This window comes from Physeter macrocephalus, chromosome 12, assembly GCF_002837175.3.
Source record: "Physeter macrocephalus isolate SW-GA chromosome 12, ASM283717v5, whole genome shotgun sequence".
Classification (NCBI taxonomy): Eukaryota; Metazoa; Chordata; class Mammalia; order Artiodactyla; family Physeteridae; genus Physeter; species Physeter macrocephalus.
In genome coordinates, this window is record NC_041225.1 from 17,832,108 (window position 1) to 17,848,281 (window position 16,174).

A 16,174-nucleotide genomic window follows, 5' to 3' on the forward strand; every position below is an offset into this window, starting at 1 on the left:
AGGCCACAGCGGTGAGAGGCCCACGTACCGCAAAAAAAAAAAAAAAAAAGTTACATGACAGGATGGCATCTGTTACTCATTGGGGCGCTATAACTGGATTTCCATCAACTCTAAATCATTCCGCTGCTAATTCTCTAGTTCTTTCTTTCCTTCTGGTGGCCTCTCTTTGGTCATGTCACTGCCTGTTGACACCTCTAGTGAGGAGAAGTCAAGGAAAATGACAGGAGCCAGGTCATGGTCCTTGAAGCTGGTGCAGAGCACAGAGGGAGCAGGAGGTGGCTAAGTTTGTGGTCCCAGGGAAGCTTCCTGGAGAGGCCACCCATGTGCCTCCATCTTCCCTCAATTAATAACTGAGAATGAATCAATCATATACCCCTGCCCCTACCACTGGACCTCAGGACACACCAACTGAACCTGGGAGACACTTTACATACTTTTAGGTGACTTCCTAGCCCAGTGATCTCTTTATTATTATTATTATTTTTTAAAAAAATATTTATTTATTTATTTGGTTGCACCGGTCTTAGTTGTGGCAGGCGGGCTCCTCAGTTGTGGCATGTGAACTCAAAGCTGCAGCATACGTGTGGGATCTAGTTCCCTGACCAGGGATCAAACCTGGGCCCTGTGCATTGGGAGCGTGGAGTCTTAACCACTGTGCCACCAGGGAAGTCCCCCCAGTGATCTCTTAACGGACATATTTTTATTGTTCCAATGAAAAGACAATGCCTGTTTTTGCTTTTCAAGTTTGAAGAATCTTCCCACGACTTTCTCAGTTCAGCAGTTAAGCGGCTGTTTGAGTTGCATGTTTCTCTTACTGTCATGGATTTCAAATCAATTGGGACATGTGGCAACTGGAAGATGTCTCTCTCTATATATGATGGATATGAAAGAGTGCTTTTTTATTCTACTGTATCTTTATCCATAAAGGAGAAACACTGTATTGTAGCTGTCAGCCAGAAAAAATATACACATTGCTAATGGGAAGAACGAATGATAACAGCCTCTTGGTTGATACAGATAGGGACAAAATTATATTAGCTGCAGTCCCAGCAGATTGAGAAACATTTCCTCTTGTAAACAGTCCAAGACACTGCAGGGAGAAGTACGACCATTTAGTTGTTGCTGTTTCAGACTTAGCTTTCTGGTCCATACACTGGAAAATTCCTTACATTTTAATTTCCCATACACGTGTGTGTTTAAACACCATGCCCTTGATACATTTGATGCTTTGGGTACCTTACTGTCAAATGCATGTGTGTTTGATCATGTAGATTATGACTGCTTCTCCTTCTTTTTTTTTTTTTTTTTTTTTTTTTTGCTCCCTGAGTCCAGATCTTTTATAATACCTGCAACTTTCTTTTTCCTTTTAAATTTATTTTTTATTGACGTATAGTTGATTTACAACGTTGTGTTAATTTCTGCTGTACAGCAAAGTGACTCAGTTTTATATATATATATATATATATATATATTCTTATTTATATTCTTTTCCATTATGGTTTATCTCAGGACATTGACTATAGTCCCCTGTGCTATACAGTAGGACCTTGTTGTTTACCCATTCTATACATAACAGTTTGCATCTACTAACCCCAAACTCCCAGTCCATCCCTCCCCCTCTGCAAGCTTCTTGAGATGAATAAGTGCAGTTTTGGGACTGGTAAAAATGACAGGTGGGCTTGGAATGATGTCTAAAGCCCCGTTTCCATTCTTTTAAAGACTTGATTTGTAAGATAAGTATAATTGTTTTTAATTCCTCAAAGAACTGGGTTGCAACCTGAACGATATGGAGGCTGACCCATCCATATAACTACTTGATCTTCAATTTGCTTCTTAATATTAGGAAGAGCATCTTTAATTAAGATGAAAATCAAAAGATTCCTATATCTTCTAAATGCAAATTTCCACACTGTCATTAAACACAATTCTAATCTCCTGTTTTTGCAAACGGTTAAAGCTACCTTGAACAATTTACACCACCAAACCCTACTTATATATGGAGCTGACTGATTGTACTCCCATTACACACCCCCCACCCCGGGGATTAATTACCACCTCCCTTGATGCCCAGGGCAGCGGCAAGGAGGGGAAGGGGAGACGCTGAGGGTCGGGAGAGAGCGTGCCTGGGGTGAGTGCAGCTGCGGCAGCCGCGGGAAGAGGAGAAAAACACACGTCCTCCTGGGCCACCCTTACACTTTCGTAAATCCAATTATCTGGGAACGTGTTCAATAAAGAAACAAAAGAATGTGGATTTGGCTTTCAGCCCTCAAAGTCTGTGCCCTAAGTAGCTTAATGAAGTCCAAGCAGGGCTTGAGGCCTACAACTCCGTATTCTCGTTTCTTGGAGGTGAATCACGGATCGTGCCTATGCTCTGGGTGAAGTCAGGGTTGGAAAGTAGGATGGGGGGGAGGTGAGGGTGGAGGAGTCATCACTACCGCGCCGAGCTTTCAATCCTCCAGGTGCTCACGCTCAGGAGAGACCATCTCACTGGATCTCAGAAGAGCCTGTCACGACAACCACTCTTTCTGATTAGGAAGCTGGGACTCAGAGACGTTTAGCACCATTTTGTTTTCTGACTTTGGGTGAGGCTCGTGGCTTACAGCCTGTCCCCTCAGCCAGACTGTCAGCAGTCAGAGAGCAGGGTGTTCTCTCGCTGTAGCCCGCTGCTCCACGCCCCGGGATCTAAGGGCGTGCCTCAAACAGACACACACTGCACGCTCGGTGAACAGCTAAAATTGAAAGGAGGCTTCAAGCCGAACTCTTGAAACCATACCTGCTGCCTTCCAGGCTTGTCCTTGACACATATTTTTTCCCCAAGAGCCTAAATAATTTTCAGTATCATTTTATCATTTCTCATTTGTCATTTTCAGCATCCCCAGAGCATTCCAGGATGTTACATTTATTCATTTTCTTTTGTTTCTCCTCTTCTTAAATTGATGCCGAGAACGGAACTAATACTTGGGTTTCAGTGCTAGGATTGGGAGATGGATGACAGGCTATTTTCTCCTGTATAAGAACTGTGTACACTTTTATAAAGACCACAGCATTTTAGAGAAAAAAAAGCTTTCAGGAGTGAATCACTATTATTCTTTGCCTGTTATAATTTACAAAAACAAAAAATGCTTCTCTTTCTGGTAGCATACGACCCCAAATGCAGGGGCTTAGAAATATGACTCATTGATGCCATTTAGCTTAGTTTTCTGACCTCCTAGATGCAGCCCTGTTAGCACTGGTTGTTCTATTCACTCAGAAGTGCCCCAGGACTCAGGGGTACACTTGGAGTGAAGCTGCAATTCCCTTCGAGAGGGTGACATTTAACTGATCAGATCACACGACAGAAATGGCCACACTGTGAATTAGATGCATATTAAACCATCTCCCTGCTCCCACTGTCTGGCCCTCACCATATCAACCAGGAGTCCACACTTACATGTCATCGAAGATGAGTTTCTGCCTCTTGCAGTCCCTGTGGCCATTGGAGCCTGGAGACCATGGCTCTGTCTGTGGCCGTGACTTGTGGAGAACATTTTCGGAATTGCCGTGAGCCGCTTTCTAAACAACAAACAAACACACCTGTATTTGAGAAACTGGCCACCTGGCTGAAGGAGCAACCTGTTAGAATCGCTTGTGTTCTGTGTTCTAGGTTAGAGCTGATGGTGCTTTCTTTGTTGAAATAAAGAAGAAGAAATACTTGCATTACAGGTCTCAAGCTGGAGGCTTTTACATTCGTTGTCAAATGTCATTCCCGCGACATCAAAAGGGAACTCTCAGTGCGCCCACTCACGCAGATCCAGATCCTGAACCCGCCCAAGCTCAGATGGCTATTGCGGGTGGAGGCTGGGGGCTTAGGATTCAGGCTCCTACTCTTCCCAGTTGGCTAGACCCATGGTTCTCCAAATTGACTGCATCAGAATCACCATTAACACACAGCCAGCTGGGCCTCACCGCCAGCATCTTTGACTCAGCAAGTCTGGGGAAGAGCCCGAGAACATGCATTCCTAACAAGTTCCAGGTGATGCTGGTCCAGGACCCAAGCTCTCAGAACCACTGAGCTATAATCATCCCTCACAAAAGAGGTCATTCAGGTCACAACTGACTGGTTCTCATCAGCTGTCTGTGAAGAACAGGAAGAGCCAAAGGGAATCACTAGAAATTATTTAAAATGTGTTTTAAGAAGGAACACTCTTGATCTGGGGAAAAACTGAAACATCCTTTTTCCTGGAGATACAGACATTGTAGAGAGCACCTATTGTGTGCTGAAGGTCTGGATCATAAAACACCCCTTTTTCAGCTAGGAAATTCAAATGGATTCCTCTGAAGTAATTAAAGTGGAGTGTATATCAATGCTTCTTTAAATATGGGCCGATTTTATGCGTAGATCAAGCCTCCTTGTTAGGAGAGCCTCCAGGACTCCGGGCGTTTCCTTTCTGGCATGCCGGGTAGTAAATTACGGATGTGTGTGAGCCCTGCTCTAAGTGGCTCTCCCCAGGTAGACTGTGAGCTATCCTGCAGGCAGAGACTGAACCCTTGGATCATCAGTGCATCTCTGTTATGTAGCAAAGTGCCTGGGACACAATAAATACTTCCTTGATAAACACCTGTTCGGTGAAAGAATGCCTCAGTAAAGTCTATAATTCGTTTACGATTCTCTGCATATCATAGTTGCTTGTGACTGAAGGATCTAGAGGCGAAGAAAAGTTGTGTTTGGTTTAAAATTGGCATTGTTAACTTTTAATTTGTTTTTTCTAATATGGTCTTCTCAGATTCTTGTATCCTGGAACTAAAGATAATTGCTCCCAAACGAGGGTGCATAAAGGGGTTAATTTCCTGATGGTTCAGTAAGATTTAGGCTCTTGCCGGACCATCTGCCAACTTTTTTTGCCTCTTTAATTCATGGGATAAAGCATGAAATGCTGCCTCCCCCCACTTTCTTTGCAGAGTCTTATTGCCAAGTCTCATTTCTCCCTGCCTCACAAAGCCTCACTGGTTTTGAGAGGCACAGCGGGGAGAGTCTGGCATTAAATAATGTACCTGGAGGATGCATGGTCCAGGGCCGCCTGCTGTTAGATGGAGGGTGGCAGGAGAGAGGAACTTACATGCAGTGTTAGCTGCACAGGTGTCCATAGGGGTTGGGTTCTTTAGACTGGTACTGCCTCATTTAAATCTTATCACCACCGTTTTGCAAATGAAACAGGCTCAAGAGATTAAGCAACTGGCCCAAGGTCACATGGTGACTAAGCTATGAGGCTAGAGGTGAACCCAGGTTCCCAGGGGAATACAGGGTGTTGGAATCACCCTTGACAAAGTCACTGGAAGAGGGGTGGTGGCAGCTGCCCCACACTGGTCACCACATTGGTCACTGAGGGCAGCGGGGAGCTCTGCAACTTTGGCCTTGGGCTCCAATCCCAGATTTAGCTCTGCCCCAGGGCAAGAAATCTTTTCAAATATAAAGATTGGTTGGTCCAAAACTCCCAATTTACTTTGTCCTGGGCGAGTTACGTTAGGATGGGAAATGAAGTCCTCCAAAGAGTGTTCCTAAGCAGAAGAGGCTTAAAATGCCTCCTCCGTTTCTTCGGCAGCTGCCTGTGCAAGAGGCGAAAAGAGCAGCTGCTTTTGCCAGGTCTTCCCAGACCAGCATTTAGGGCTGCTTTGCGGGACCTCACTGGTCACCACGTATCAATGTAATCTTCCTCGACCAGGAGAGGCTCCCATTGGTAATCCACCCATTGGACCAAATGGGGGTATGATGCCACCGCAGCCAGGCATCCCACAGCAACAAGGAATGAGACCCCCCCAATGCTGCCTCATGGCCAGTACGGTGGTCAGACTCAAGGAGTGCCAGGTTACCTTCCTGGTGCTATGCTGCCATGTGGGCAGGGACCGCCAATGGGGCCCCATTACCAAGGTGGGCCTCCTCGACCTCCGGATGGGAATGAGACCTCCTGCAATGTCGCAAGGTGGTTGTTACTGATCTTACATCATCCAATCTAATACGTTTGGAGATTACACCTTTTCTCAACTTGCGCTGTTTATACAGCCAAGCTTTCTGTCAATAAGGCCTCCTTGTGACTTGAACAAACATTATCTTCCCACATACCAGAAACTATTGGACATTTATTTTACCTGGGAAAATTTATTTGGAATAATAAAGCAGGAGCTTTTGCTGAAGTTGCAATTTAAAAAACAAACAGACAAACAAAAGCTTGTGTTCAGACTGTGCTGGGCTAGAGGCAGAGTAGAGGGGTGTGCTCATTTTCACTCTCGTTTTAACTGGGGCAGAAGAGCATCAGTGTACCGTGAGGTCTCCACCATGGGTCTGCAGCTGGTTCTCAGCCTTATGCTTTTTGTTGGACGAGGCGGAAGTGAACAAACCATTGCTGTTGGATCTGCTGGGGGAAGTCAGGTCCTCGCCGGAGTATTTGTGTTTAGATGCGTCGGAGAGGGGTGAGGTGGGTGACCGGAGCATTTTTTCATTTTTATTTATTGGGATTGCCAAGCTGTAAAAGGAAATCACAGTAATGGAATGTCACACACTCAGCACATGGCAAGGTAAATGTTTTATATGTGACCCTCCCATTTAAAACCTGCTGGTAGGAAGACGTTTATTGGGAATTATCATGCCAGGAAACGATTTCATGGCATTAGGACCATAAGGAACAATAAACAAATTTTGTTCATCGTTTCTTTACTCGGCCTCCCAGAAAAAAACAGTAATTCTGGAGTTAAATGACTAAGCGTAATAATACCTTCATTTCCCAAGTTTTTCATCCAAGGATCTCAAAATACACGACAAACAACTTACTGTTTTCCTAACAAGTGTAAACAGCAGGTAACGGGAAACTCAAATTATACACTAGATCTCCACTTCCAAAAGGACTTTTGCTAACACCTGAGCTTGTACTAATTATTATATGGAGAATAACATAATCACAGAATAACCAAGCATGAACCCACCTTCTAATTGTTAGGTAGCCAGGCATTGATCAGAATAAACAAAGAATAGAAAACTGTCATTAGAAATGACATTTGCTGATTCCTAGCTCCTTATTTTACCTTCCAAACTATTGTCTATGCCTGATTATAAACGTCCCACCAAAGACCATCAGAAAAGGAAGTCATATTTGAGTCTTTGCAATGTATATTATGGAGATAGGGCTCTCTCCGTTACTTTACTTTGAAACAAAAATTGGGGGAAGACACATTAGCCTCAAATAAACTCAATCATTGCTAATTTGGGATGCTTCTAGAAGTCACCTGGTAGAGTCAGTTAAAATAAATTCATTTAACAAAGATTTAGTCATTATTCCCGCAGTTGTGACTTCTTAATTGCATGTGTTACTATCACTGCAAACAAGCCGTTAAAGTCACTTTTTATTTTTATGCAATTTCCTTAGTTGGTGGTCACAGTGTAGAAATTACAAACACACGCCTCTAGAACAAACGAGAAGCCAAGGTCCTTAATGTTATGCAAACAGATCTGTGTAGGGAGAGAATTTCTGATGACAGCTTTCTGGTTCAAAAAGTACTGTGCATCCAACAACTTGGAAGTGAGAAGGTGTGTTCTCGAAAACTGCCTTGGACGAGTCAAAAGTGGCTCAGCCAGTGAAGATGAAGACGCTGATGCTGAAGACGGATATGAACCGTCTGAGTGTAATTGTTTCTTGACATGTGAGTGAAAAAGTCTTATTTCTAAGTCTCAATTATTTTACATACTACATGATTTTAAATGTTTGCAGAAAACTAAATTATTACATTAAATATTGTCATGAACATATGATTATTCCTTCTTCATCATTATAAGTTTATCTATTCAAGTGGACCAAAGTAACTTTGAAACGTTCTTGGGATCGCATCTCTGGGATGGGCAAAATCACTATGTATGTAGGATTGTCTTATTACACAGGTAAAGCTTAACAGTGGTAATCACAGTTCCAGAGGTACACAGCCCACCTTTCCAAGAAAAACTCAAAGCACTTTCATATGCACTGAGTCCTTACTTAACATAAGTGAAACTATCAGAGCCTGGAGCCTCTGCCAGCAAAAGCTGTAGAGCAAGAGCTTTTATCCTGGGGTCTCTGCACTTGCATGGAAAAGAAGTTGCATCTTCACTTTCCTTAACCTCTCGCTGAAACTGAACATTGCCTTTAATTATGAACGAAGGCAAGAAACCAGAGCAGTGGTTTAGCAGGAGTACTACTAACAAGACCTGTGACTGTGTCACCAGTAGAAATTACAGATATTTTCATGCCTTATCAGTCGTTGCAGACATCTTGAAATATGGTTTACACTCATCGTGACTAGAAATTATGGTCATTACTAGATCTGCTAGAAAGGTTACTTAAGGCATGAACAAAGAAGCACATATATAACTCTATCACACATTTAAATAGACATGTTTGAGCCGTATTTTCCCCATTCACATTTCCTCAATATTTTGGGATACCATCTGCTTGGCCCAGAGGACTGTGGGCTCGGCCAGCTTGTGTGTGCTGCTCTTTCTTGCTCAGACCTTCAAGGGCTCTCGCCCTTCTTCTCAAGGTGATTCTAACACTGCAGTGGGCCTGTGCTCAGGTGCCCTCGCTCTCCAATTTCCTCTCCGGGTTTTAGTACTACTCTACATCTTCTCCTAACCTTTCAGTTTACATTTTTATGTGTTGCGCTGAAACATTCATCTCCCCTTAAAAATTCTATGTACACAGTCAGGGAGAGTGAGGAGTGTCTTAGCAGAGGATAAAGTGGTCTCTGAGCTGTGTTATTTCTAAATGGAAAGGACTTCTATGACTGATGATAAGCTGCTCACTTATAAGAAATACCTGGGACCTTGCTTTGCTAGGAAGCCTTTGTCACAGAGGGGATTCAGGGCCATGTGGGTCTCTCTGGAACCCCTTGAGAGGAGGGACTGGGTGGCTGTTTCACCTTGGAGACCCGGATCCTGTCTATCACCGCAAATTCAGTCTATACCCAATGCCTTTAGGTGTGTCATATGGAGATTCTGGTCAAGTTTATATTTTTCATTGGTGTAATAAGCTTAGTGTTCTCACGGGTTTACTGGCTATTAATTCAGCTCGTGAGTGGAGGGCGTGTTTTTGAAAGGATAGAACTGTGTGTAACTAGTAACTGGTCTTTTGTTATAAAGAAGTACTTCCAGCGCACCTGGAGCTGTGACAAGAAGCACACGTCCAGGCATACTGGTGAGTCTTGGGTTAAACCAAGGGAAGGGAGTCTGCATGAGACAGGCTGGGACCTGGGACCCTCTGCTGCAGTGCTTGCACCTGGACAAACATCTCCTTGAGCCACAAAATACAAAGAAACTACAAGGGACTAAAAATAACTGCATGCACGGGCAGTTGGAACAAATTATGAACAAGATACAAAAAGACCAAAAACCCAACTGCCACTTCTGAGGAGTCCGGAGCAAAAAAGCAGGGTGTCAGGAGCAAAAGTAGGTTACTGCGCATGCCCCCTGCGCTCAGCTCCAACAAGGGGGTGAGCAGACCTCCTAAGCCACCCCTCCAGCCTGGCCCCACCCTACCCTCACCCCATCTAAGGAATCAGCTGGCCCCACCCTGGGAAGGAATCGGACCCCTGGCCCCACCCTACCTTCACCCCATCTAAGGAATCAGCTGGCCCCACCCTGGGAAGGAATCAGACTCCTGGCCCCACCCTACCCTCACCCCATCTAAGGAATCAGCTTGCCCCCCATCAGACAGCACGCAAGGGAATCTGTTACTTGTCTTTGCTCCCTCGTACTACAGCATGAGCCCCAGTAGAGTCCTGTCTGACTTTCTTGTCTGGCCTCTTATCAATTTCTATTGACTAAGGAGCCCGAGAGGCTTGGTAGGCAACATGGAGACCCAGAGCAGAGCAGTCATTCACAAATCCAACTCTCCCCCAGTCGGCATGCGCCTCTCGACCCAGACGCGCCTCCAGCGCCCTCTGCCTTCCTGGGAGCCTGAGTACCTGCTGACGTTCACGTTGCAGTGGCTGGCGGACAAAGCACTGCCGGCAGAGGCAGTGAGTCGTGAAGAGCTCTCCTTCTCTCCCTGGGCCTTCTTGACCTCCCGGTAATCATCTTCGCTGTCACACTGCATGGAGAGAAGCAAAACCCAGTCCGCTTTAGATTTCAAGGGATCACAGTGAGCTCCCGTCACCAACCAGCTCATCTGGGCTTCTCTGGACAACACCCTGAGCGCCAATGCGGCTGCAGCACCCTCGGCCCTGGCCTGGGTCCCCCATCAGCTACTCCACGAACAAGGAAGAAATCTGTCAGCTTACTGAGAGGGAAAAGCATGACACGAAGATCAAAATTCAGGAGGGGCCATTGTGACGGATGAACACTTCTTTACCAACAGGCAGATCCCACCCTCCAAAGAAGACCTGTTCTGGAGTCCCACTGGCGCTTCAGCGTCCCCCGCCTTGGCACTTCTTGGTACCCAAACAAGGCATAGCGACCTATCCTGGGCTTAATGTTGTAAGGGCAGTGACAAGCTCGGACCTTTCTTTTGAAATTCATGGCCTCAAAGGACATTTTCATAAAACAGTAGTTTGACTGGATTCTTGTTTTCCACGATTGTATTTAACCTAGCCGTGTACTAGGGTGTGATGCACATGCACTCAACCAAATTCCATTTCTGGTGAGATCGCAGCAACACAGGCTCTCAGCAGAGCTTTCCGGCAAGCACCGGCACCAAAGATAGAGAAATTTTGACCTTCTCTCTCTAGCTGGGATTGTTACACAGCCTCTATTGCAAGGACCCCAGCAGCTCACGCTGAAACTGTGCCCCCAATGAGGGTCCAAGCCAGAGCTCTGAACCCCCAGTTCTGGCCTCCAGGGCTCTGGCAGGGCTGGACTCTGCACCCTGGGCAGCCAGGTCTGCGGTGTCCCATCTCCAGCACCCAAAACTGGGGGCTTCACACCCCAGATACTGAGTAAAGAGTGCTGTGAAAATGTTCTTTCACTTCTCTGTGCGAGTTTAATGAGGATTCAGTAGATTTCATGAGGAGAGCTGAGTGTCAGGCTTAGTGTAAATGAAGTTTTGTAAGTTAAGATAAAAAAGTCCATGAATAATAAAGTTATTTAAATACAGAATATTATGGAATATACATGTATATGTTTTTGCACATCTCTCTATCTACATAACACCTCTCTCTCTCTCTCTCTCTTTCCATCAGCCTGTCCATTTATCCATCCATCTCCAGATGACTGACTGATTCACTCATTAATCAATTAATCACCTGGGGACTGATGGACAAATCAATCCAACGAGTAAGGGGGAGGGCAGGGTATATAGAGGAAAACAGAAGGAAAGAGGGGTAGGTATGTAGTGAGCTTACCCGCATTACTGCATTGTATCATCTGAATCTGACAACACCCCTGCAAAGATGTCACCGTTTTACAAACAAAGAAACTGAAGTCCACAGAAGGGAAGGTCACCCAGGAGGCCAGGGCTGACTGCGTGATCTGCGGGGTTCAGTGCAAAATGAAAATGCTGGGAGCCTTGTTCAAAAAGCAGGAAAAGATGCCTGATGTCAGTCTTGGTGACGATTTTTTTGGATTTAACACCAAAAACAAAGGCAATAAAGCAAAAAATAAACAAGTGGGACTACATTAAACTAAAAGGCTTCTGCACAGCAAAGGGAACCATCAACAAAATGAAAAAGCAACCTACTGGATCGGAGAAAATATTTCTAAATCGTCTATCTGAGAAGGGATTAATACCCCAAATATATAAAGAACTCATACAATTCAACAGCAAAGAAACAAACAAAAAAAATCCAGTTGAAAAATGGGCAGAGGATCTGATTAGACATTTTCTAAAGAAGACATATGGATGGCCAACAGGAACATGTAAAGATGCTCAACATCACTAATCATCAGAGAAATGCAAATCAAAACCACAATGAGATCGCACCTCATACCTTTCAGGATGGCTATTATCAAAAAAACTAAAACTAATAAGTCTGTGAGGATGTGGAGCAAAGGGAACCCTTGTGCACTGTTGGTGGGAATGTAAATTGCTGCAGCCACTGTGGAAACAGGATGGAGGTTGCTCAAAAAATTAAAATAGAACTACCACTTGATCCAGCAATCCCACTTGTGGGTATTTATCCAAAGAAAACGAAAACACTCATTTGAAAAGATATCTGCACCCCCATGTTCACTGCAGTGTTATTACAACGGCCAAGACGAGGAAACAAATGTCCACGGCTAGACGGATGGATAAGGGTACTGCGGCATATATGTGCGTACAACAGAAGAAGGAAGTCTGCCATTTGCAACAACATGGATGGACCTAGAGGGGATTATGATAAGTGAAATAAGTCGGACAGAGAAAGACAAATACCTTACGACCTCACTTACATGCGGAATCTAAAAACAAAAACCAAACCTCCTCCCAGCTTATGTTGTCAGACTGCTGATTGCTTGGGGTTGGGGGGAGTACAAAATGGATGAATGAGGTCAAAAGGTACAAATTTCTGGTTATAAAATGCATAAGTCATGGGGATGTAATGTAATATACAGCATGGTGACTATAGTTAATAATACTGTAGTGCATATTTGACAGTAGCTAGGACAGGAGATCTTGAAAGTTCTCACCAGGAGGAAAAGAAATTTGTAACTATGGATAGTGATGGATCTTAACTGGACTTATTGTGGTCATCATTTTGCAATACTTATGAACCAATATCAAATCATTATACTATACCTCAAAAAAAAAAAAAAGAAAGCAGCTAAAGAGTAACATTATAAAGTACTAAAGTCGGAAACATTTTCTTGTCTTTCGTGTCTTTCAAAGTCTCTCTCTTGACCTGTCATGGTGTGTTTATTTGCTATTTCATATTGTGCTCCTTGAGGCATGGGGATACCTGGGGGCCATGTGCAGACACTCCCAAGTACCGGGGGCCTGGGCCTGCGACAGGGCACTTGTGCGCAGCCCACCAGTGAAGGGTGTCCCCCGCCAGCCAGTTGTAGAACCCATGGGTCAAAGAGTGAGGAAGTCCAGTTAGGCATTTCCCCTTCCCCAAGGCCAAATGGCAACCCCTTGTGGATTGCAGTCTCCCTTGGAGGACACCTCAGTCCTGGGATTGGGGGTGGGGAGATGCCCATCCTGACCGCGACCCTCATTAGGCCTGTGCCTTCGCCCCCGGATGGGGATGCGGATGGGGAGGCTGCACGGGGCTAGGAGTGCAAAGGGGCCGCGGGGCAGGCAGCACCTGTCCTGGGAAATGGGCAGGAGGTGGGACCGCGCAGGCTCTATCGTCCCATCGCACTTCACTTACTAGACACAAATTCAAGAATAAAATGAAGAATTCCAAGATGGCAACTGCAAGCATTAAACTCCAAGTACAGAGCCCTCTGAGCAGGGGCCCTGTGGGGAAAATACTGCACAAACCGCATGCTGACTTCTTACTGGGAGACCCTGGAGCCACAGACCCGGGCTTCATTCCTGGCTCTGCCCTTTCTCACCTATGTGAACCTGGGGCAAGTCCCTTGAGGCACTCTGAGCCTCAGTTTCCTCATCTGTAAAATGGGCATGACAATAATACTTGCTTCATAAAGTTGTAAGGACTTTATAAACGATTTAATATGTACAAAACCAGCACCCCTCACGGGGACATATATGCGTGTTAACTGTTGTGAATGATTTTGTCCTAAATTTGGGACCATCCACGATGATTACAATCTTTGGTTTGTCACGCATTGTGTTTTCCACTGTGGTCCAAGTTACTTTTGAAGATGTAGTAACAGGAGGGAATAAAAATCCCCCAAATTGGTTTTAAATTATGATTAAATTATTCCCGTGCTCAAAAATCTTCAAAAACGGCCAAACGGCCGAGCATTTGGGTCTGCTTCCTGACAACCGTCCTGCTCTCCCGAGTACCGGAGCTGCCTGTCTCACTTTGTTCAACCCGCCTTTGTTCAGCTTGCTTCCCTCCTTTGGCGCCACCTCATCACTGACCCTCCGATTACTCAAAGGTCCCTCCTCCTGAGGGCCCTGTTCCCAGCCCGTCTCCACCACACAGTTCTCCTGATCAATGCCACGGGAGCGCCAGCCGCTGGCTCTGATGCACCAGGCTGGTGTCCCCTCCCGGGCCCCGTCGTCCGCGGTCCCCACTAGGCACTTCCGGATTCACGCCTCACCCCCAGTCACAGCCTTACTAAGCTCTCTGAGGCTGTTGGCTTCTCAAGTCAATGAACGATCCCACCCCTTCCAGCAAAGAATGGGGTTCCCCCGTGTTTAGCTTTTCTCACAGGCCCAGCCTCCAGCTTTCCTCTGCCCGCACGCTCGGGGAAGACTTTCCGTTCGCCTACTTCCACATGCAGTGAGACGGACCTTAATTATCTATAACATGGGAATAAGAAGGATACTTCCCTCATCGGGCAGTTCTAAGGATTTAACTGCGTTCATACACGTCAAGGACTTACAAAGGTATCTGGCATATATAAAGTGCTCTATGAACGTTTGTTGAGGAAAGACACATAAAACTCCTGCTCCGTGAACATTCTAGACCAGCAGACCTGCTGCCCACGAGCTCAGGGAGAGCCCTCCCTCCCGCCGTGCCCTCAGCCCCTCGGGTTTCCAGGCCTACCTTGCGTTTCCTCTTGGATTTTGGCAAAGCCTTTTCTGTGGGCGCGTCGGATGCATGGCTCGGGGGGGCGCTTTCGGTGTCCTTGGCCGCGGGAGCGCTCAGGACCCCCGGCTCCTGGGGCAGGTGTTCTGGGATCCTGGACAGGAGGCTCAGGTCAATTTTGACCCAGAGTGACCTGACCTCGTCACTGTCCTTCAACGGGGAGAGAAGTTCATTGCGGCCGAAGGGGACCAGTGTGTAGAACTGCTCCTCCAGCTCCTTGGCGATGTCGCTGGTGGTCCTGGCGTTGATAGAGCCCACAGGGGCCCGGGGGCCGCCACCGCTGATGCTGTTGGCAGCCTCCTTCAGCCTCGGGTCGCTCCCGGAGGCGGCAGCGGCCTTGGACAGAGGGTCGTCCTCCTGCTCCGATTCCAGGTCCGAGTCCGAGGAGGAGGACGAAGAGGACGACTCCGTCTCAATGAACTCCTTGGACTTGGGGACGATCCGGCTCAGCCCCCGCGTGCGGCGCTTCTCGCAGGTTATGGCCGAGCGCAGCTCCTTGCGGTGGACGGTCCTACTGGCGCCGCAGGGCCGGGGCTTGGGGGGCTCCGGGGGGATCCCCGCGCTCGCCCCCAGCGCGTCCGCGGCTGCGGGCTCCTCGGGCCGGTGGCCACTGTCGCCGGCCGAGGTCCTCTCGGTGCGCCGGGTGGGTTTCTTGCCCGCGGACCTCCGGGCGGGCGCGGGCGCGCTCTCGGCGGGCGCACCGGCCACCGTGGGCGGCGGGGCGGCGGCGGTCACGGCCACGGCCGCGGGCGGGGACTTCTGCTTCACCCCTTTGCTCCCCGGGGCCTTGTTCGCGGTCCTCGGCCTCTGTTCCTCCTTGCAGGCGCTCTTGATGTCCTTGTCTCTCAGGCTGGGCGCGCAGACGTTGTCGGGAAGCTTCCCGCAGTCTGGCGCTTCGTCCTTCACCGGGGTGTAGTATTGATTGCTCTCCGGCCCGTGGCTTTCGTTTTGGATCAGGATAGGAGGCTTGTGAGGATTAACTTTGTTTAGCCATTTATCCAGCTGCCACTTGTTAGAGGACGCTGGTTCGGCCTAAAAGCAGAAAACCAGCAACAGACACATATCTTTTACGATGGGCTCACTTAAAAGGGGCCTGGCTGTTTTCCCCTTGACTTAGGGCAGAAAATGGATGCGCCGGGAACACAAGGCACACGGAAGCTGTGGGTGTGTGTAGCATCCATGGGCACATAAGATGCAGAGATGCCGTCCGCTTCCTGGTCCCCGGCACTGAAATGCCGGTGCAGCAGTTTGAGGCCTACTTGGAAAATAAGGGGATGCGCTATGCTTCATTAGGACCCATTTCCAACATTTTTGAGGGTTATACAATGTATATATTTTTATACTTATACAGACATATATAAACTTGAGAGTCCACAAAAGTTAACTGGGGTGTAGTTTGGAGACCCTGAGGGTTAAAGCACTAATTTTTTGTGAGACTTAAAATATGGGGGGGGGGGTTCCCTGGTGGCACAGTGGTTGAGAGTCCGCCTGCCGATGCAGGGGACACGGGTTCGTGCCCCGGTCCGGGAGGATCCCACGT

The 16,174-nt window shown here is 47.0% G+C and overlaps 1 protein-coding gene across 1 annotated transcript in view; it reads right to left on the bottom strand.

The window, feature by feature from the left end:
* The window catches only part of AFF3 (ALF transcription elongation factor 3), a 586,002-nt gene that overhangs the window by 25,907 nt on the left and 543,921 nt on the right, over positions 1 to 16,174 (bottom strand). Inside the window, exons 13-16 of the mRNA XM_028496803.2 lie at positions 14,593 to 15,666; positions 9,961 to 10,085; positions 6,296 to 6,497; positions 3,431 to 3,552 (exon numbers count right to left, since the gene is read on the bottom strand). Of these exons, the coding sequence (XP_028352604.1) occupies positions 3,431 to 3,552; positions 6,296 to 6,497; positions 9,961 to 10,085; positions 14,593 to 15,666 (1,523 nt within the window). The remainder of the gene's footprint in view (positions 1 to 3,430; positions 3,553 to 6,295; positions 6,498 to 9,960; positions 10,086 to 14,592; positions 15,667 to 16,174) is intronic.